The sequence below is a fragment of the Balaenoptera ricei genome, chromosome 19, assembly GCF_028023285.1.
Source record: "Balaenoptera ricei isolate mBalRic1 chromosome 19, mBalRic1.hap2, whole genome shotgun sequence".
In the NCBI taxonomy this organism is placed as follows: Eukaryota; Metazoa; Chordata; class Mammalia; order Artiodactyla; family Balaenopteridae; genus Balaenoptera; species Balaenoptera ricei.
Window position 1 is genome coordinate 7,811,171 of NC_082657.1, and position 20,311 is coordinate 7,831,481.

General features: G+C 56.6%; 2 protein-coding genes across 3 annotated transcripts; one reads left to right on the top strand and one right to left on the bottom strand.

Annotated features, from left to right (window-relative positions):
- Positions 1-781: 781 nt before the first annotated feature.
- On the bottom strand, positions 782-8,432 carry LOC132353951 (galactoside 2-alpha-L-fucosyltransferase SEC1-like). Its single transcript, XM_059905453.1, has 6 exons — positions 8,417-8,432; positions 8,133-8,270; positions 7,702-7,875; positions 7,263-7,535; positions 6,382-6,391; positions 782-1,796 (listed from the first exon to the last, which is right to left on the bottom strand). The coding sequence occupies exons 1-6, from the start codon at positions 8,430-8,432 to the stop codon at positions 782-784; spliced, it is 1,626 nt and encodes a 541-aa protein (XP_059761436.1).
- NTN5 (netrin 5) lies at positions 7,510-16,413 on the top strand. Of its 2 annotated transcripts, none has more exons than XM_059904133.1 (7): positions 7,510-7,595; positions 9,613-10,264; positions 13,244-13,432; positions 13,653-13,802; positions 14,228-14,281; positions 14,500-14,580; positions 15,907-16,413. In XM_059904133.1, the coding sequence occupies exons 2-7, from the start codon at positions 9,634-9,636 to the stop codon at positions 16,269-16,271; spliced, it is 1,470 nt and encodes a 489-aa protein (XP_059760116.1). In that variant the 5' UTR covers positions 7,510-7,595; positions 9,613-9,633; the 3' UTR covers positions 16,272-16,413. The 2 variants fall into 2 exon arrangements, with proteins under 2 accessions (XP_059760116.1, XP_059760117.1); XM_059904134.1 differs by lacking the exon at positions 15,907-16,413 and adding an exon at positions 14,818-15,073.
- The last annotated feature ends 3,898 nt before the right edge of the window (positions 16,414-20,311 follow it).

The following is a 20,311-nucleotide window of genomic DNA, read 5'->3' on the forward strand; positions in this document are numbered from 1 at the left end:
TTCTCACAGCAGCATTAGGTCCTGAGGGCACAGACAGTGCCAAGGTGTCAGGTCACCTGTCCACACAGGTGACTGCTGACATGGCCATGGCACGGTCTCTGAGGTCCCTGCCCCTCTGTGGTCAGCCTGCTGCTTCGATGACATGTGGGCTCTGGGCGTCTTTGCTGCTGTGGACCAAGGCCCGGTGTTGAGTCCCGCCATCACTGTGAGGCCCTCCCATGCCCCATCCTCAGTTCTGGGGACTCCCCCTCCCCGCCAAAGGTATCTCCCCGACATTCAGCCTCTCAAATCCTCTTTTCCCTCACATTCTTTCGTGATAAGGTCCCATTCAACCCAAAGCCTGAATTCTTAGCTGCCAAAAATACCCAGCTCCCCTTTACTCGAAGGCAGGAATAGTTTCATCGCCAAACCCTCCAAGGAGGCAAGTACCAAGTATCTGGACTCCATGCTCCAGGATCTATAAAGAAGGAGAGGGCAAAAATACGTTTCCATTTCAAAGCAGTCCAAATGTCCAGGGCATGCCAACCACATACATGTTAGTGGTCAACACTTACCCCCTGTTTCCAAGACACTACACGATTTCGTTGCATTCTCACGAGGAGCTGCATTATGGTCGTTTTTTCAGGTGGCACACTAAGGCACAGAGAGGTTAAGTCACTTATCCAAAGTCACCCAGCTGGGAAGCAGAGCAGCCCGGATTTAAACTCAGGCGTGAAAGCCCACGCGCTGCACCCCACACACTGCCGTTGGGCCCAAGGGTGAGGCAGGTACATGAGCGGGGCTAGGGGCCATTCTCTCTAGCCTGCCCCAGGTTGGCTGCGGTGCCGACCCGCTTCGGCAGGAAGGCCGCCTGGGGCTTAAAGACCGTGTGGAAGGGGGAGTTGGGCAGGGTGAAGCTGGCCAGGTAGATGGTGTTCCCACCCGTGAGGCAGGCGGCCCAGATCCCAGAGGTGCCCACAGTGATGACGGCGTGGTTACGCTGCGTGAGTAGTGCAAAGTCCCTGGCGGGCGAGCCCTGCAGGTTGTTGCCGGTAAACACCACGTCCCGGAGGGAGCCTTTGAAGTTCTGCCAGCACCAGGCCGTGTCGTCGCTGGTGACCACGAAGAGTGGGCTGCGGTAGCGAGCCCGGAACCAGTCCAGGGCCTGCTGCAGGTAGCCCCGGTCGGCCACCACGCCCTTCCACACGTTGGGCATGACTCGGACGTAGTTCCCCCGGCGCACGTGGACCCCCACGAAGGTGGCCTGCCGGGCCCACTTGGCCTGCAGATCCCGCAGGAAATTCTGGGCCTCCTCGCGCACGTGGTCGTGCAGGGTGAACTCCTGCAGGATCTCGGCGCGGAGGTGGTGGTAGAAGGTCCAAGAGCAGGGGTAGCCGGTGAGGCGCACGTACTCCCCCGGGATGTGTCGGTACCGCTCCTCCATCCAGTCGTTCAGGGGGTAGTTCTGCCAGGGGATCCTGCTGGCCGTGGTGTCGTGCAGGACGGGGAGGGTGATTCTGAAGATGGGGGCCAGCGTGCTGTGCATCTGGGGTGGGATGAAGGCCGGCCGCCCGTTCATCTTGGCCAGGGCGTACAGGGTGGCGTACTCCCCCATCTGGTTCCCCAGGCGGCCTTTGGAGTTGATGGTGGACATGCCCCCCCAGGGCAGGTGTCTGGGGAACAGGACCACGCGGCCCGGGTAGACCCAGGGGGCGGGCACCAGGGCCAGGCGCTGGTGGCAGTGGAAAATGGTGGACCCGGCAAAGATGACAAACAGGAAGTAGATGGTGGACAAGGAAGGGCAAGTAGCCCAGAATCTCATGGTGGGTGCGGGAAGGAGAGACGACTTAATTCAGGAGGGATGGGGCAGGAGTTCATTCGCTCACCCCACCCCCAACCACTTGTTCATTCGCTCACTCAGCCCATCCAGGCATGTCTAGCGGCCTCCACCGTGGAGGTCTTAGAGCACAGACCCTGGACCCCTCTGGCCTGGGTTTAAATCCCACCTCCACCCCTTACCAGCTGTGTGACTGTAGTCAAGTTACTCCTGAATCGCAGTTTCCTTGCCCATTAAAAAGCGATGACTGGGCTTCCGTGGTGGCGCAGTGGTTGAGAATCTGCCTGCCAATGCAGGGGACACGGGTTCGAGCCCTGGTCCGGGAAGATCCCACATGCCGCGGAGCAACTAGGCCCATGAGCCCCAACTACTGAGCCTGCGCGTCTGGAGCCTGTGCTCCGCAACAAGAGAGGCCGCGACAGTGAGAGACACGCGCACCGCGATGAAGAGTGGCCCCCGCTTGCCGCAACTAGAGAAAGCCCTCGCACAGAAACGAAGACCCAACACAGCCAAAAAAAATAAAATAAATAAATAATTTTTAAAATTAAAAAAAAAAAGCGATGACTGAGTTGAACCATTTGAGAGTGCCAATATTCAACCATATTTTTTTTCCTACACAAACAGCCATTTCATATGGTCCAACCTAACAGAACTACCTCATTTGTAACATTTTTAGAACAGTGTCTAGCATACAGGAGGCACTCTGTAAGTCTTGGAAAGTAAAGACTTCTAGAGTATTTACTACATGCATCCCTGGGAGCTCACGAATCTATTAAGGCTGCATATACAGAGGTTCTGAGCCTAGACTGTGAGGCTAGACAAGCCCAGGTTCATGTGCAGACTCTGCCTCCTGCTGGCCAACCCGGAGCATGTCAGTTAACTCCCTAGGGCTCAGTCTTCTCCATAAAATGGGGTTAATCATAGCCCCTGCATGAGGGGCGCCTGGAAGGGCCCCTGCCATGGGAAGCGCTAAGTGCTTCCCGCTACTGTCAGTGGATGTGGTGGATTCAAGCTGCTGCAGAGCCTTTGACGCTTCTTCCCCTGACTCTGGGTGGGCCTGTGACTGCCTTGGCCAATCACATATGGCAGAAGTGACACCGTGCCATTTCCGGACCAGGACTTAAGGGTCCGCCAGTTCCCACCTCCTGCCTCTGTAACATTCTCTCTGCGTTGCCACCTCTAGCTGCCTAGATGTAGCTTTTTTTATATTTAGGTCTCTGATGAGCACTTCTTCTTCTTCTTTCTTGTTGGTAACCACTTTATTGAGATAATATTCAAATACCATACAATTCTCCCATTTAAAGTGTACAACAGCTTATAGTATATTCACAGAGTTGGGCAACCATCACAATTAATTTTAGAAAAGTTTTATCACCCCCAAAAGAAACCCTGCACCCCTTAGCCATCCCCACCCCCAATCTTCCCCTCCTCCCCGCCTCCTCCCTCCAACTAATCTAGTTTCTGTCTCAGTGGATTTACCTACTCTGCACGTTGCATATAAATGAATCACACAGTAAGTAGCTCTTTGTGACTGGCTTCTTTCATTCAGTGTCATATTTTCAAGGCTCATCCATGTTGCAGCATGTGTTAGTATGTCACTGATTTCTTTTTACAGCCGACTAATATTCCATGGCATGGATATGCCTCGTTTTATTCATCAGTTCATCAGTTGCTAGACATTTGGGTTGTTTCCACTTTGGGGAATTATGAATAATGCTGCTATGAACATGCACGTCCAAATCCCTGTGTGGACCTAAGTTTTCATTTCCCTCCGGTATTTACCTAGGAGTGGAATCGCTGGGTCATGTGATAACTAACTCTGTGTTTAACACTTTCAGGAACTGCAGACTGGCTTCCGAGCAGCTGCCTCATCTTCCACCCCCACCAGCAGCGTATGAGGGCTCTGATTTCTCCACATCCTCGCCAACACTCACTACTGTCTGTCTTGTTGACCACAGTGGGCGTGCCATGCTAGCTCTGTGAAGCCTACACTTCTGAACCTACCCAGACTCCCTCCAGCTCCTGCCTCTGACTGGGCTCCACGAACCTCAGTTTCCCCATCCTTGTAATGGGGTGGAGAATCCCTTCTTCAGGGGTTGCTTCTTTTTCAGTCCCTCTCTCCTCCAGCTCTCCCCTGGGCTCCCAGAAACGGTCTTTTCACGCTGGGTCTCCAGTGTGTCCTGACCCGCTGTGTCCTCTCCCCTCCTCTGTTCCCCTGACCAGGCACCTGTGGTTTCCCTGTGGCTGTCCCAGTGCCTGCAGCTCAGGAGACCCCCAAGGCCCCGACAGAAGCCCTAGATTGTGTGGCCCCTGCTCTTCCTCATCTGGCTTCCATCTCACCCCCTCAGGCTCCCCATCTCTCCCTCCCCTGGCCCCCTTAAATGTCAGGGCTCTGTGGGCCTCACCTCCACTCTCCGCCTCCTCTTCCTCCTATATTCCAGGGCTCCTCACTTTATTAATCTGACCCCTGTGGGAAATCTGAACACTCTTGGGCCCTCCTCAAAGGTCTCACATTCAACGTGGGTTCCCAGTGAGGTCAGCTGACTCTTACCACATGAAGTATATATTACGCTCTCTCCCCTGAGATGTACAAGAAATGCCTTGCTCGCTGCTTTAGTTTCCAAAAAGCAAACTAAATCTGCCCCTGAGCCCCTCTTCTCGCTGGGCTGGTAACAACTCTGTCCCAATCACACAGCCTGTCCAGCTCAGGTCCTGCCTGGGGTCCTACGCAGAGGAGGACTCAAGCTTCCGCCTCTGGTCAGCTCACCCAGCTCAGCTAGAGCCCCAGGCCGGTCTCAAAGCCAGCAGACAAGCTGAGCAGGGACTGGAGCCAGGGCTACTGGGGAGGAGAAACCAGCTCAGCACAGAGGTACCCACCCAGGGTCACCTCCACGCTGTGCGGCTCGTGCAGTTGCACAGGGTCCCTGCTCTGCTCTAGCCGTCTAGAAAGTCTCCATAAGCGAGAGCAAGGCAGCCCGGGTTTTCATTTTGCCCTGGGCTCTGCAAATCAGGTGGCCAGTCTGGCTGCCACCTCTGTCCTCCGGTCTCAAGAGCTCCCTCTCCTGGCCTCTCATGAGCCTACACAGCTGAAAAGCCACAGGAAATAGTGAACCAAAGCTGGTGCTTCTGTGCTTCCCGACTCAAGCCAGGCACTGGTTTCGGCGCTTATATCCTGGTCCACAATTCCTGACTGACCATTTTCATGAAGATTGCTGGCAAACCCCAACCTGAGTTGAATTCACTTGGGGACAAAATCTGAACAGACGTGCAGCTATTCATAGACTTGACTTATTTTGGAGCAAACGCCCACGTGTTCTGCTTGCAAAAACAATAATGTTTGATTATGGTATGCTGCCCAGACCCCGCCGGGGGCGTTGTATAATATATAATATAACCTGTGCACCCGTGATGGTATCAAAACAGCGGTTCTGCAGCATGTCTGGTCCACAGAGTTTCAGATATTAGACGGTAGGCCTATCTTCACTCATTTGGTCCTCATGATCTCCCATGAGGAAGGTACTTTTTCATGCCAATTTAACAGAAGAGGAAACTATGACACAGACAGGTTAAGAAACTTGCTTCGGGTCACGCAGCTAGGGAAGATGTGGAGCCTGGGTTTGAAACCGGTGTGGTTCAGGAATCTGTGCTCCTAATTACTATCCTGGATTTTTCCACTATGTTCTGAGGAAGGGATACTCAGCTGCACACTCCAAGCGCAGTTACTCAGGGGCTTTGACACGCCCTGCCTCCTGGGGCCTCTGTGATTTCTGCGTCACCACCGAGACAGGGATGAAAGATGTCTCTGGAAGCCCAGAGGCGTGGGTCCCACCCTGCTGAGCCCACCTCAGAGCTGTGGCCCTGGGAGGTCCTGCCTCTGGGGCGCTGTGAGGGTAAAGGTGCCCCATACTTGAGGAACTGCCCCTTCCCCCCAAAGTCTCCTCCCCAACTCGGGGAGTTGTTTCCTCTCTGCTCTCTGCTTCTACCCCCCACCCCAGGCCCCTTCAGGGGTGATAATCGCCTCAGGCAGCTCAGACTACTAAAAGCAAAAGTGAGAAAGCAAGCTTCCCTCCAGGGAACATTAGCTTAAGAAACTTCTAGTGGGGGTGGGGGGGAGGATATAAAGTGAGACCTAAACCTTCTTCCTGAGTTTTCTCTGACAGCAAAATCAGCCTTTGCACTGGCCACTCCCTGTGCCTGGGTCCTCCTGCCCCGATGCCCACGTGGGCATCTTGCCCTCACCTCCTCCAGGTCTCAGCCCAAATGTCCCCCTGACCCCCAACCCCCAAACTACTTCCCTACTTGCTTTTGCTCCAAAGCGTCTGTCACCGTCCACCTTTCTCTAGAACATAATGACTTGCTACTCTTTTGTCGCGCTCTTGCTCTCTGGACTGTGCGCCTGACAAGGACGGGCTGCTGCGCGTGTTCGTGCGGCGGCCTCAGCAGAGCGTCAGACACGCAGTAGGAAGTCAGCGAGCTCCAGCTGAATGGATCGGTGCGGCGAGTACTGCACTAGTTACCCTGTCCATCACGCCGCCCGCCCGGGATCTCACATGCCCCCCTCTGACTTGGTGGCGTCTCCTTCTCCGGCAGCTAACTCCTCCTCCTCACGGCTTACCCATGTCCCACCCTGCCTCCTGCCCCCGGGGCTGCCTCTCCACTGCCGGGTGTGAGGGTCACCCAGAACCAGAATCACGGGTAGCCTTGGCTGTGCCCTCCCGCCCCAGACACTGGGTCCCCAAATCCCTGTCAGGGTCGGGCCCACGCTGTGCCACAATCAATGCACTCAAGGCCACAGCAGCAAATGTGGTGCCCCATCCTCCTGAGGCCGTTGCTTTTCTCAGGGGGAAGTGACGAAAAATATTATTTTTCTAGTCAAAACCATTCGGATATATAATGGAGATGAGGGCGACATTTGCATGAAAGGTTCACGAGTGAAGTGTTGAGGCCTCACAGCAAACTGGCCATGGAGGGAGCCGCTTTGAGCTCAGTCCCCCCGGGGGTCCCTGATTTCTCCCTCCAGCCGCTAGAACCACCAAGGTCCCAGGCATTCGTATCTCCCCCTCCTCCTTCCCCACCACCTTAGAAAGCAGCCCAAGTCTTTGGGTTTCCGGGTGGGTGGTGCGACCCTTCAAAGAGCACTGATTTTTTTAGGGCTTGAAAGCGACTGACCTTCATGCTCAGTTGACCCACAGCTGACAGAAGGTTCCAGAGGGCAGGAGGGGCTGGCTTGGGGTCACACAGCCAGAGGCCCACGTCCCGCCTCAGCGTCAGCGGCCCTGCCAGCGCCGCCCTCCCCAGCAGGCCAGCCCCTTCCTGATCACAGCCACCACGTGCCGGGGCTGAGCCCGAGCCTGCAGGCGCCGAGGAGTAGCGGGGCAGGGGCGGGCTGTGAGCGGAGCACGGACCCCAGACCCCGGAAGGCCATCTGGCCGCCGTCCCCTCCTACCTGCCTTGAGCCTTCTGGGCCAGCCTGCTCCGGGCTGTCCAGCTGCGGGCCCCGGGGGGGCAACGGCGCTCATGTCCCACACAGTGCCGGGTGGCGTGGCTGCCAGGGGTCCCTGCGGGGGGAGCGTGGCTGCCTTGGCGAGGGGGCTGGGGCGGGGTGGTGCTGGATTCGTAGGCTCTGCTCTGCGCTCCCGCCCAGAACCCCTACTAGCCCGGGGGCTGAGAACAGCCACTCTGCACTCACTCCCGAGCGCCCACGCTGGCCGCCAAGCTCCTGCGGGAGGGAAGGACCGTGAGCAGCTAACTGCAGGGGACAGTCTCCTCCAGGGCACAGGTTTGGACGACGACAGGGGTGAAGGGTGGGGTGTGTGCAAAAGAAGCCGGGGAAAGGGGCCTGGGTCCCAGGTGGAACCCCACACTGCCCAGGCAAGAGGCCTCACCCTGGACCTGGTGGGTACCCGCTAGACTCTGCTCCTTAAAGTGGGGGCCAGGGTGGGCTACAGTCTCCAGAAGGGGCAGGGACTGGGGGCCGGACATCTGGGCTCCCCAGTGGCAGGCGGTGGCGTCTGGATCCCCCAGGAACACCGTGGCACTCAGCCCAGTTGCCCGGGGTACTAAGGGCCGGAAAGCGGTACCCCGTGAACCGCCCAGGCAAGAGAGGAGGTGGGAGATGGGGTGAGCCCCTTAACAAGGCCGGTGCCGGGGGACTGGGGCAAATGCCCGGCGCAAAAGCTCAAAATGGCGCCAGGCTCCTCCTCGGGAGGTGCGGAGGGCCACGCCCGTCGTCTGCGCGGGGGAGGCGGTCTCCGCACCGGGCGATGCGGTAGGAACGCTGCGGGCTGTGAAATCAGGCTGGGAGGACGGGACCCACCCGCATCCACTGCTACCTCTTCGACTCCCAGCTGGGGCACAAACCCGAGTCCAGATTCAGAGCCAGGGGCCTGGGCAGTGGGGCCCAGAAGGGCTCCAAGGCCCCCAGACCCGAGTGGGCTCATTAGGGGCTGCCAGCCTGGGGGGGGGGGGGGTTGGGGGGGGGGCGCGCATTTCCGCTCCAGGTCCATCCTCGATCCTGCCACCCCCGGCTCTGGACTTCTGGTCCCCGCGGACGCCCTAGCATCTGGCCCTGCCCTGTCTCCCTCTCTCCTCCCTTAGTACCCGCCACTCCCGACATCTGTTTCCCCTTCTGCTCTGGGGACCTTAGGACTGGAGGGGAATGCGGGGGCTCTGATTCCCGGACCCTGAGGCCTAGGAGGGCAGTGGAGGGTGGGGTGGGCAGAGGTTATCAGAAATGCAAGCACAGGGTCCTCCCATCACGAGTCCCAAGGGGAAACCAGGGGTCTGCCTTCCCAGCCCAGGCTTCCAGCCCCCAGGCATCCCGGTCCCCATCGGGTCCCTGAGCACAGCTCTTGGGGCTCTGAACCTGGGTGAGAAAGGGTTAAGGGCGGGTGGAGGCTAGGGGTGGGTGGCAGGGAGGCCTGGTTGTTTGGGTTGTTTGGTGATAATCCCCCTCCGTGCCCTGGGCGTGGAGAACAAGGTTAGGGCCCCACGTGGGAAAGGGCCTCCACTCTGATCCCCAATCCCCATGGGCCCGGCCTCCTGCTTCGGCTCCCCTGGCCCAGCACCCCCGGCCTCCCCCGTCCCCCTTCCGCCTCCCCCCAGGTCAGGCCTGCTGGACTCCTCCTGCTCCACAGGTGTCTCTGAGCCCCCCTGCCCACCTGTCTGTCTGTCTCAGCCCCCAGGCTCCCTGGGACCCGGTCCCCCCCACCCTGTGGACTCTGGTTGCCTCCTGGTCTCTCCTGGTGTCCATCCTCTCTCCTCATAGTTCCTTCTCCCTGCCTGGCCCTTGCCCTTCACTTGCCTCTCCCCCCCACCCCCCCTACCCCCCCCCACCCCCCGCCACTCTGTCTTTGCCGTCTGTGCCTCTATCCGTCCCTTTCCCTATTTCTTTGTCACTAAGTCTTCATCTGTCTCTAACTCCCCCTCCCCTGCCCACCCGGCTCCTCCTTTCTCCCCCTTGCCCCCTCTTTGGGTTTCCCCATCTGTCCCCCCTCCCTGCCCTCTCCCCAGGGCCCCCTGCCCCTCGACACTGACGGATAGCTCTGGGGTGTTAAGCTACGGATTAGTTCAGGCAAAATTCTCGATTTTGCTTGCGTTCTTTCCCCTTTGGGTTATGTAAACAGTAATTCTCCCCAGATGGAACTATTTTCCTCGCTCAGAAGCAGCCGGGAGGGGTCTGGGGCAGGGCTGGGGGTGGAATGCCAGGCTTCCTCAGGGAGCCTGGGGAGTGGGGTGGAGGCTGACCCCCGAGGGCGGCCTGCGGCCCCCAGCGCAGCCACTCCTCTCCTCTCCAGGTACTTGCCTCTGCCAGAACCATGCCAGTGACCTTTGCCCTCCTGCTCCTCCTGAGCCAGGCCAGCGCAGACCCATGCTACCATCCAGGGGGCCGCCCCCGCTTCTGCCTCCCACCAGTGACCCAGCTGGCCGCCATGGCTGCCTCCTGTCCCCAGGCCTGCATCCCCTCCCCGGGGGCGGATCTCGGCCCCCGGGCCACCTGCAATGGCAGTCTGACCCTGGCTCTGGGTGGCCCCTTCCTCCTGACGTCCGTCAGCCTGCGCTTCTGCACTCCGGGACCCCCAGCCCTGGTCCTGTCTGCCGCCTGGGCCACCGGAGGGCCCTGGAGATCACTGTGGCGCAGACCCGCCTGGCCGGGGGCCTTGGGAGGTCCCGAGACGGTGACCTTCCGAGCCCCACTGGGCCCTAAGGCCAGGGTGGTGGCCAGTCACCTCCGTGTGGAGCTCGGGGGCCAGGCAGGGCTGGCAGCAGCAGGAGTGAGAGGCCGCTGCCAGTGCCATGGCCACGCAGCCCGCTGTGCTGCCCGTGACCAGCCGCCCCGCTGCCGCTGCCGCCACCACACCACCGGCCCAGGGTGTGAGAGCTGCCGCCCATCCCACCGCGACTGGCCCTGGCGGCCTGCCACGCCCCGGCACCCTCACCCTTGCTTGCGTGAGTCCTGGGCCCGCCCTGACCCGCCAGCTGGCCCACGGCTCTAGCAGCTGGGCCCTTCTCCCTGAGGGGCAGGATGTTCTCCCCCTCCCCAGCGCTGCATGCTCCTTGCTTCTCCCCGTACTGTCCTCCAGCTAGGCCCCCTCTTCACTTCCACCCACTCCCTCCCCACCACCAGTGCCGCCCCCAGACTTCCAGCTGCTTACATGCCCATTAGGGGGCTCCAGCGTCTCCCCGACACTTGATCATGGTGATGGTGATATGGATAACATTTCCTGAGCTCCCAGCCCAGGGCCTGGCTTGGTGCAGGTGCTCAGGTGGTATTTACTGAGTGGTTGTAGGAAAACAGGGCAACTGGACATTTTCGGAATCATCAAATCAACCACAGGGGGTAAGGATTTATTCATTAGACACATATTTATCCAGCAACTACTATGTGCAGGGCAGGTATTGCATCAGGCCCATTTTACAGATGAGGAGACTGAGGCTAGGGCTGGGAAGTCCCTTGCGCAAGGACATGCAGCCGGAAAGTGGCAGGGCTGGAATCTGAGCTCAGGAGGATAAGCTCAAGGGTCTTAGCTTGTCGTTGCCAGCCACCTTTATGTGCTGTCACACTAGATGTTCTCGGGCAGCAGACACAGGCATGGCCTCAGCAGCCAGCCAGACTGCCTGGGCTCAAATCCCAGCTTCTCTGCTTCCTGGCTGTGTGACCCCCAACAAATGACCAAACCTCTCTTTGCCTCCATTGGCTCACCTGTAATGTGAAGATAGTAACAGCCCTTCCTTTACAGGCTGTAGTGAAAATTCAATACGTTAAAATACATAAAGTCCTTAGAATAAAGCCTGATACAGGACCTGGCACGGAGGAAGAGTTATCTGATTCTGCCAATGTTACCATTGCCCACACGAGGAGGGTGAGGCCCAAGGGGACGTGTCACTTGCCCTATGTCTCACTGTCAGCAAGGGGCAGTGCTGGGACTGGACTCAGAGAAGTCTTCCGAGAGGCTGGGCCATCCACCGGCCTTCCAGCTGGACCAGAGCTCCCCAGGCCCCGCTCAATGCCCTCCCCCATCCTTGGGGTTTCCAGACTGGCCTCCTGAGTCTGGGCCCTTCCCCATCCCTCCAGCGGCTCTCCTCAGAGACAGCCCTCCTCATCCCACCTCCAGCCTGGAGCCTTGCTAGAGGGTCTGAGTGTGTTACATGGCCCTGCTAACTCCACTCCATGGATAGATACACACACCACACACACACACACACACACACACACACACACACACACACACACACCCCATTCTCTCGCGCCTGGACCTCCCTCTCTCTCCACCTCGGACATCCTTTACCCGTCTCCCCCTCTACGTCTTCCTGCAATGTCACGTGGACTAACTTACAGATCATCCCAGCTATCCTCAGCTCCCCACTCTGTCCTCATCACACTTGGGTCCCCTTTGACCCGCTGTTCTCATCATCCCAGGCCTCTGTCCAGTTGGCCCATTCCTACCAGTAAGACCTGATGCCCCTACCGGGGAGTGAGGGAGGGGAGAAACACGTGGCCTGAGCGTGGGGTGGGGTCCGTCCTGGGGGAGGACAGGGCCTGGGAGCTGGGGAGGCTGCCCCTCTGTGCATCACCACATCCCCTCAGGCTGAGCTGGGCAGCCGACCCTCCGAACCTGGGTAACAGACCAACAGTGTTGTGATGGAGGAGGGTCTGGGCAGACAGGATGAAACTAACTCCTGTGGCGGAGCTGTGGGCTTTACAGACACAGTGGCCTGAACCCTTCCCCCAATCCAAGTTTTCTAGTGGGGAGTGAGGTGAAGTGATCACTCTCAGGTCAGAAAGAATCCAAAGCCCAACTCTACTGACTGATAATCTCAAGAGCGCTGCCATCCCTAATGCCTATAAAAACCCTTGAGAGAGGAACTGAGATCCCCACTGGATGGGAGGAAACTGAGGCTCAGAGAGGGGGAGTCATTTTCCCAAGAACACACAGCTGTCTCAGCTCCCTGACCTTCCCGCTACTCCTTGGGGCCCTCAGGACCTGCCAGTCCAGGCCTCTCAAACCTCTTGGGAGTCAAACACTCCTTACATCTCTCCAAAGAGCGGTCCATGAACCCCCTGCATCAGCATCTCACTTTGGGATGCTTGCTAGACATACAGGCTCCTGGACCCACAGAAGCCCTGGGTTGGGCCCTGGAATCTGTGTTGCTCTTTTTAAACATTTCCTCCATAATCTGGATAAGCGGTAAGGTTTGAGAGCCACTGCTTTTGAAAATCTGATCAACACTCCCCAGCAAAATGTACATGGTAAGTGGTCCTCATGTGAGCTGTGTGAGAAGCACTGGAGTGAGCCTGGGTGCCAATCCTGCCTCTGACCACCCCTCAGCTGCGTTTCTTTGGGCAGGTGACCTCGCCTCTCTGCCTCAGTGTTCACATCTGTAAAATGGGGATGATGACAGCCCCAGTCTCACAGAGCTGCTGTGAGAAGGAAACATGCCAAGCACTCAGCACATGGCACCTGGCACGTGGATGTGCTAAATGGGCAAGGGCATGCTCTGTGTCAGGTACTGAGTTAAGTAAGCACTTTTTACGTAGGTGGTTGCATTTAAACATCATGAAGTAGACACTATAAATGCCATTTTACACCAAAGGAGACTGAGCTACAGAAACGAGTCGTCACTTGCCCACGGAAACAGTGAGACACTTACCCGCGGGGGTCTGATTCCACAGCCTAGGCCCAGAGCCGCCACTCTTCTTTACACCCCCTGGTTTCACACAGACATCCAGCATATTCATCAGTCCTCTCGGGCTCACCCAGCTCCAGTCCAGTGCACCCATTTTAAAGATGACAATGAAGAGCTTCTAGGACCCACACTTACCCAGGGACCCCCAGGCAGTCTCTTTCCTGAGGGCAGTGGGGAGAAAGCTGGGAAAGGGGAACAGAAAGCTGGGCCTGATATGCCCTCACTCCATCCTGTTCCTAGCCTGTTCCTGCAACCAGCACGCGCGACGCTGTAGGTTCAACTCTGAGCTGTTCAGGCTGTCGGGCGGCCGGAGTGGGGGTGTTTGTGAGCGGTGCCGCCACCACACAGCCGGGCGGCACTGCCACTACTGCCAGCCGGGGTTCTGGAGGGACCCTAGCCAGCCCATCAACAGCCGCAAGGCCTGCAGGGGTGAGTGCAGCCTGAAGCCCAGCCTACAGGGAAAGGAGGCAGGCAGGTCTGAGCAGGGAGGGGCTGGGGGGTCTGGATCCTGGGTCTGAGGGGGGAGGGGCCGGGGGCCTGGATCCTGGGTCTGAGGGAGGAGTGGCCAGGAATTCCAGTCTCCTCAGTCCTTGGGGAGGAAGAGGCTGGGAGCCTGCACCCCACATCCCCAGCTCCTCTCCTCATGTAGCCTGCCAGTGCCATCCTATCGGGGCGACAGGTGGTACCTGCAACCAGACCAGTGGGCAGTGCTCCTGCAAGTTAGGGGTCACTGGCCTGACATGCAGCCGCTGTGGTCCCGGCTACCAGCAGAGCCGCTCCCCCAGGATGCCCTGCCAGCGTGAGTCCTGAGGGACAGGGCCCAAGTCTGAAGTGGGGTGGGAAGGAGACATCCCAGATCTCCAGGGGGCAGGTGCCGTGAGGACCTGGTCCGTAGGAGACGGAAGCTAGAGAGTGGAGGCCGGACTCTGAGTCCTTAGGGAGGTGAAGACTGAAAGTCCAGTCTCCTCCATCTTGGGGACGAAGAGGGTGGGAGCCTGGATTCCTGGGTCTGAGGGAGGAAGGGGCTGGGGACCTGGACTTCTGAGTCTTAAGAAAGTGGCTAGGGACCAGGACTCCAGGTCCTGGGGGAGAAAGGCAAAGTGTGCTTCCACTCTTGGGCCTCAGGGGAATAGACATTTGGGGTCTGGATGCCTGGCTTCCTCGGGGGGAGCGGGCTGCGGATGGGAGGCACTAAGGCCCTGTCTCTCCTCTGCTCTTTCACAGGAATTCCAGAGGCAACCACCACCCTTGCTACAACCCCTCATGCTTACAGCTCAGGTAAGACAGGCTGCCCTAGAAACCCCTGGCAGCAAGAGGGATCAGGGATGGGCTGACTGGGCCGCCAGGTGGGGATCCAGGGGTGCTCCACCGAGCCCAGTCCCCAAGGGTTCAGGCACCCCAGCTGTCCGTCAAGATGAAATGCAGGGGATGGGCAGGGGCAGAACGCTGCAGTCCAGGCCTCAGGAGCCCACTGCAGACAGCCTGACCCTCCCCAGACCCTCAGTGTCAAAACTACTGCAATATCTCGGACACCAGGGTCCACATGAGCCTTCGGAGGTACTGCCAGCAGGACTACGGTGAGTGCTGGGGAGGAAAAGGCCAGCAGCGGCACAGGGGTTCCGATCTGCTGCAAGCCACCCCCTTCTCTGGCCTTCAGTTTCCTCAGCTTAAATGGGAAGGGGTGTTGGACTCTACAGGGCCTTTCCTGATCTAGAACCTAACAGGACAGCAGACAATGGGCAGAAGGGGCAGTGGGGAGGGGGTGCTCCCTACCTTCCTAGGTCTCCTCTCTCCCCATGTTATTGGCCTTGCAGAGTTTCACGATCTCCTTCAGCCTGACATCTCTGAGGGAGGGAGGTGGCCTCCTGAGGATGGAAGGAGAAAGGGGAACTGGTTGAATGGAAGGGACCCTTGCACCGTCTTGTCTGTCTCGGACCCTCTGCCTCCTATCAGGGTCTGAGATATCGGAGCCCCACTCCCACAGACTCACCCCACCATTCCATAATCCACCAATCCACACCAGCCCCCGACCCCAGGGCCTGTGGCTGCAGGCTCTCTTGGACAGTCAGTTCCGCCCAGTCCCAGTTACTTCCCTCAGTGGTATAGGATCCCAGACCTCTCCTCCCTGAGGCTCAGCATCTGGCCACTAGTGTCCTTGAACTTCAAAGGTGGAGGCTTCTCCCCCCACCTCCCACAGGGATCTTCTGCCCCAAAAACCCAGCTTGTCTGCCAGAGTCCTGCTCCCAACACGTCTTACCTCACCCCCTCAGAGAGGACACGTCTCTGAATCACCACTAGTATGACCTCGACCCTCAGCTTCCAAGGACTGATCTCCTTCTGGCCCACAAATTAATCCTAAATGCAGATCCCTCCCATGGAAATACCCCTGTTTTCCAAGGGCTCTGTCTGCTCCTAACACCTTCTGACCCCTTGGCATTAGAGACCTGGACTTGCCTCTTGGGCCTTGTTCCCAGCCCCACCCACTGCAGGGTCCTCCTGGGACCTCTAACCTTTTAAGTAATCCCTGTACCCGCTGCTTCTAATATGACCCCCAAAGCGCCCCATCTGGCATATTCCTGGTGGGCCCCTGGGTTCCTCGCCCTGTCTGGCCTCCTCTCCAGAGGGACCCCCACCCCCGCCTTCCCAATCACAATCCTGTGACCCAACCTCTCGCTCCATAAGCCCCGCCCTCCTTGCTTTGACCCATCTCCCCAGAAAGATCTCACTCCTCACAGCACACGACCAGACCCCCAGACCTCTCACCCTCAAAGGTTCAAGGTCTCTCCCTACTGATGCGATCCCGGAAGCCCACTCTCGGGTCCCGGGCCCCTCCCCACCAGGACTGACCCCACGGGACCCAGAGGCTCCCCACCGCCCAGGCCTGACATCTCCCCTCCCCGCAGTGCTCCGCGCGCAGGTGCTGGCGTCCGAGGCGGCAGGCCCGGCGTGGCAGCGGCTGGCCGTGCGCGTCCTGGCTGTATACAAGCAGCCGGCGTGGCCTGTGCACCGCGACGGCCAGGACGCCTGGGTGCCCCGCGCCGACCTGGCCTGTGGCTGCTTGCACCTGCGGCCCGCCACCCACTACCTGCTGCTGGGCAGCGCGGCCGCCGGCTCCGACCCCGCGCGCCTCGTCCTCGACCGCCACGGCCTCGCGCTGCCCTGGAGGCCGCGCTGGGCCCGGCCGCTGCGGCGGCTGCAGCAGGAGGAGCGCGCCGGAGGCTGCCACGGCCTGCGGCCTTCGACACCGAGCCCCGAACCCAGGATCTAGAGCCGGAGTCGGGCGGCCTCGAACTCCAAGGAAGGAGCTGGAAGCAACCGCGAGAGGAGTCTTCTACCTCGACGGTGCGTCCCTCAGCAAGCCAATCAGACGCCGCGGAGCCCCTGACGTCACTTGCATGCGCCAGCACCGAGGAGGCATGAGGGACTTTTAAATAAAGGCGGCAAGCCTCTTGGTCTCTGGCTAGGACACTCGGCCTGTGACCTACGCAGCTAGTCCCCTCAATAAAGTCTCAACTCTTGGGGAAAGTCGGCTACAGACCCCTGACCTGTGCTGGGAGGGTATCTGAGGGGCAAATGAAGAAGGCCACGAGGAAATCTGTGGAGCCGAATATGGCTACAGCTCTCTGACAGAATAGCCAATCCAATGAAAGAGCTGATATGACGTCACTGGGTGCTAGTCGGATTTATGTTGCCTGATGATTGGTTAAAGCCGGTGGGAGGGGAGGGTGGCTAGAAAAGGCGGGAAATACAACTGAGGAAAGCACAGCAGTGTCAGATTTCCAGAAAGTTCCAGATTGAGAAACACTTGGTTTCTGATGGCCCCAGGATGGTCTCTGAGAAAAGAATAATGGAACTTTGAGTGACTATCTGAACAGGGTTCTCATGGGTTCACCTGGTCTTGAAGCACAGCCTAAACCCTTGCCTGAGGGAATAGCCAATTGGGAGCCACAGAGTGGTGTGACGTCACTTGGTGCTAGGCAGAATTCGATTCCACCCAACAGCTGGGTACCTACAGGCCAGAGGGATGGGGTTAAAAAGGCAGGAAGCTTAAGTACTATGGAATGGAAGGCCGTCGGGGCCTATGATCTTCCTTGTCACCCTGACCTCTGCCCCCACAATCAACAAAAAAATTTCAAATTTGGGTGACCTTGGTAGGAGAGGAAGTGAGCTAGTACTTTGAAGGAATCTCAGACAAAGTGATATGACTTAAGGTCCACTGGGGCCTAGAGAGCAACCTATTCTTTCCCTGAGAGAAAAGCAGACCTCTTAGCCAGTGGGGAGTCAGGCTGGGCCATGCTGTCATTGGGTGCTAGGCAGAGAGAACAGACCCTCCCGCCAATGTTCTGGGTATGCTCCTGAGGAGACTAAGAAAGGCAGGAAATAGCCTTCAGGAGGTGACTGTTTGACCCCCAGGCTACCAATACTATCCTATATATGGGGAGGCTTGCCTTTGGCTTCCAACTGGGCCCTGGGTGCGGGCATCTCTGAAGCAGGAGTTAGGAGTCTTTAAGGGGTTTTCTAAGAAGAGTTCTGTGTTTCAGAAAAGTTCTAGATTCCTTATCTTGCTCTTTCCATCCTTTCTTAAAATCAGTTCAATTGGGCACTTACCCCACTACTTCACCCTCACATCTACTTACAACTTTAATAATATATTGGCCAGGGACTTCCCTGGTGGTGCAGTGGTTAAGAATCCGCCTGCCAATGCAGGGGACACGGGTTTGAGCCCTGGTCCGGGAAGATCCCACAAGCCGCGGAGCCCGGGCGCCACAACTACTGAGCTTGTGCTCTAGAGCCCGCGAACCACGACTACTGAGCCCTCGTGCCACAACTACTGAAGTGCGCGCGTGCCTAGAGCCCGTGCTCTGCAACAAGAGAAGCCAACGCAATGAGAAGCACACGCACCACAACGAAGAGTAGCCCCCTCTTGCTGCAACTAGAGAAAGCCTGCACACAATGAAGACCCAATGCTGCCAAAAATAAATAAATAAAATAAATAAATTTATTAAAAAAAAATATATTAGCCAGCTTTTTTACGAACAAAACTGAGTTTATTAGGGACTAGCAGAGAAATCACAACCAGCGATATGCAAAGATGGGTGACCATAAGCAAATACAGAGAACAAGCAAGGGGAACATGCTTTTATAGGGAAAAGAGGAGAGTTGGGGGGGGCCGTAATAACCAAAGAGTCCATTGGAGGAAACTGGGAGTCCAAAGTATGGAGGTTTCGCATTGGTTGGCCTGCTACAATCTGACTGGCTGAGCTGCCCTGGATGGAGAGAAGTTTTCTTCTTCCTTCTGATAGTAGCCTAGAGGTACCTTCCTATCACAGATGTAGGTTTACTTCTCTCCTGTTAATTGAGGTCTCCTGGCAGGATCCGAGAGCTCCCCCTACAGGCCTGTCCCAACTCCAACTCTACCTGAGGTTTCTTCAGTTACACATACTAAATATGTTCATAATTCGGCCATTTTTTTTTACCATTTCCACTGCTACCACCTTGAGCCAAGCCATCACCACTCTTTGCCCGGATTACAGGTAGTCTCCATACTGGTCTCCCCACTACCCTCTTAGAGTCTTCCTCACACAAAAGCTAGGATAATGATTTCAAACCTAAGTCAGACTGTGCTGTTACTATGCTCAAAACTCTTGATTGTCTGCCCATCTTTCTCAGAATAAGATCCGAAGTCTTTGCCCTGCCCTACAAAGCCTTACTTGATCCACTCCCACCCCATACCTGACCTCACCTCTTACAACTCTCCCTCATTCACCCCTCTGCAGCTACACTGGTCTCCTTCCTGTTCCTTTAAAAACCAAGAACACTCTGCTTCAGGGCCTTTGCACTTGCCCTTCTCTCTTCCTGGGACACACTGCCTTGTAGAGCAGCAAGCTAGTTCCCGTACATCATTAAGGACTTCCATTAGTCAGGTTAGGCTAGCCCTGTTGGCTTGACACAATGAGAGTTGATTTCTTTCTCATGTCCCTGTCCCACGCAAGTCAGCAAGGGGCGATTTTCCACACAGTCATTGAAGCACCCAGGCTCAGAGGCAACCACCGTCTTGTCACTGCACCAGCTGCAACCCATGGTATCCTTGATCACTGGGGAGGGGGGAGAGAGACAGACAGACAGACAGACAGACAGAGGGTATTGAATGGTCCCACACAAGAAATAGATGCTTTGGCCCAGTAACGACTCTAGCCCTTCCACTCACAGCTCGTTAGTCAGGATTACAGTTGCACAAAGGCAGGAAAGCAGAATTCTCCTATGTGCCAGAAAGAGAGAAGAACCAGTGTATTAGTTTTCTATTGCTGCCATAACAAAGTAACACAAATTCAGCTGCTAAAACAACACAGATTTATTCTCTGACAATTCTGGAGGTCCAAAGCCCAACATGGATTTTACTGGGCTGAAATCAAGGTGTCAGCAAAGCTGCATTCCTTCTGGAACCTCTAGGGAAGAATGTTTCCTTTCCATTCCCTGCTCCTAGAGGCCACTTGCATTCCTTGGTTCATGGCCCCTTCCTCTAACTTCAAAGCCAATAATGGTAAGTCGAGTCCCTTTCACACTTCAAATTTCTCCTGCCTCTTCTTTTTCTCCTCCTTCTCCTCCTCCTCCTTCTTCTTCTTCCTCTCTTTTTTTTAAAAAAAAAATTTGTCTCCTGCCTCTTCTTCTGTCCTCACATCTTTTTCTCCTCACAGCCTGGAAAGTTTCTCTGCTTTTAAAGGCCAATGTGATTAGATGGAGCCCACCCAGATAATCTAGAATGATCTCTCCATCTCAAGGACCTTAACCTTAATCATATCTGTAAAGTACATTTTGGCATATAAGGTAATATAGTCACTGGTTCCAAGGATTAGAGTGTGGACACCTTTGGAGGCCATTATTCTGCCTACTACCACTAGATATGGGTGAGCACTAGAATTTTCCACCACAAGGCTCTGTTCAAATTTCAGAGCATCAGAGAAAACTTCCCTGATGACCTTAACTAAATAGAAGCTTCCTCCTATCATTCTCATTCTTTTGTCCTGCTTTATTTTTCTTTTTAGCACATATCTTTTTAGCACCTGATATATTAAATGTTCCTCTATTGTTTACTATTTCTCTATTTCTTCCACTAGAACGTGAGCTCCATGGGAGCAGGGATTTTGTATCCCCTACATCTAGAAAGGTGTATGACATGTAGTATATGCTCAATAAATACTTGTTGAAAGACTGGTCAACGAACGGTCTAACTTGCAGCCCAACTGAACCTGAAGTGGTACCTCAAGCATCTGTATTATTAGGAGCCATAGTAAACCCCAAATAACATTG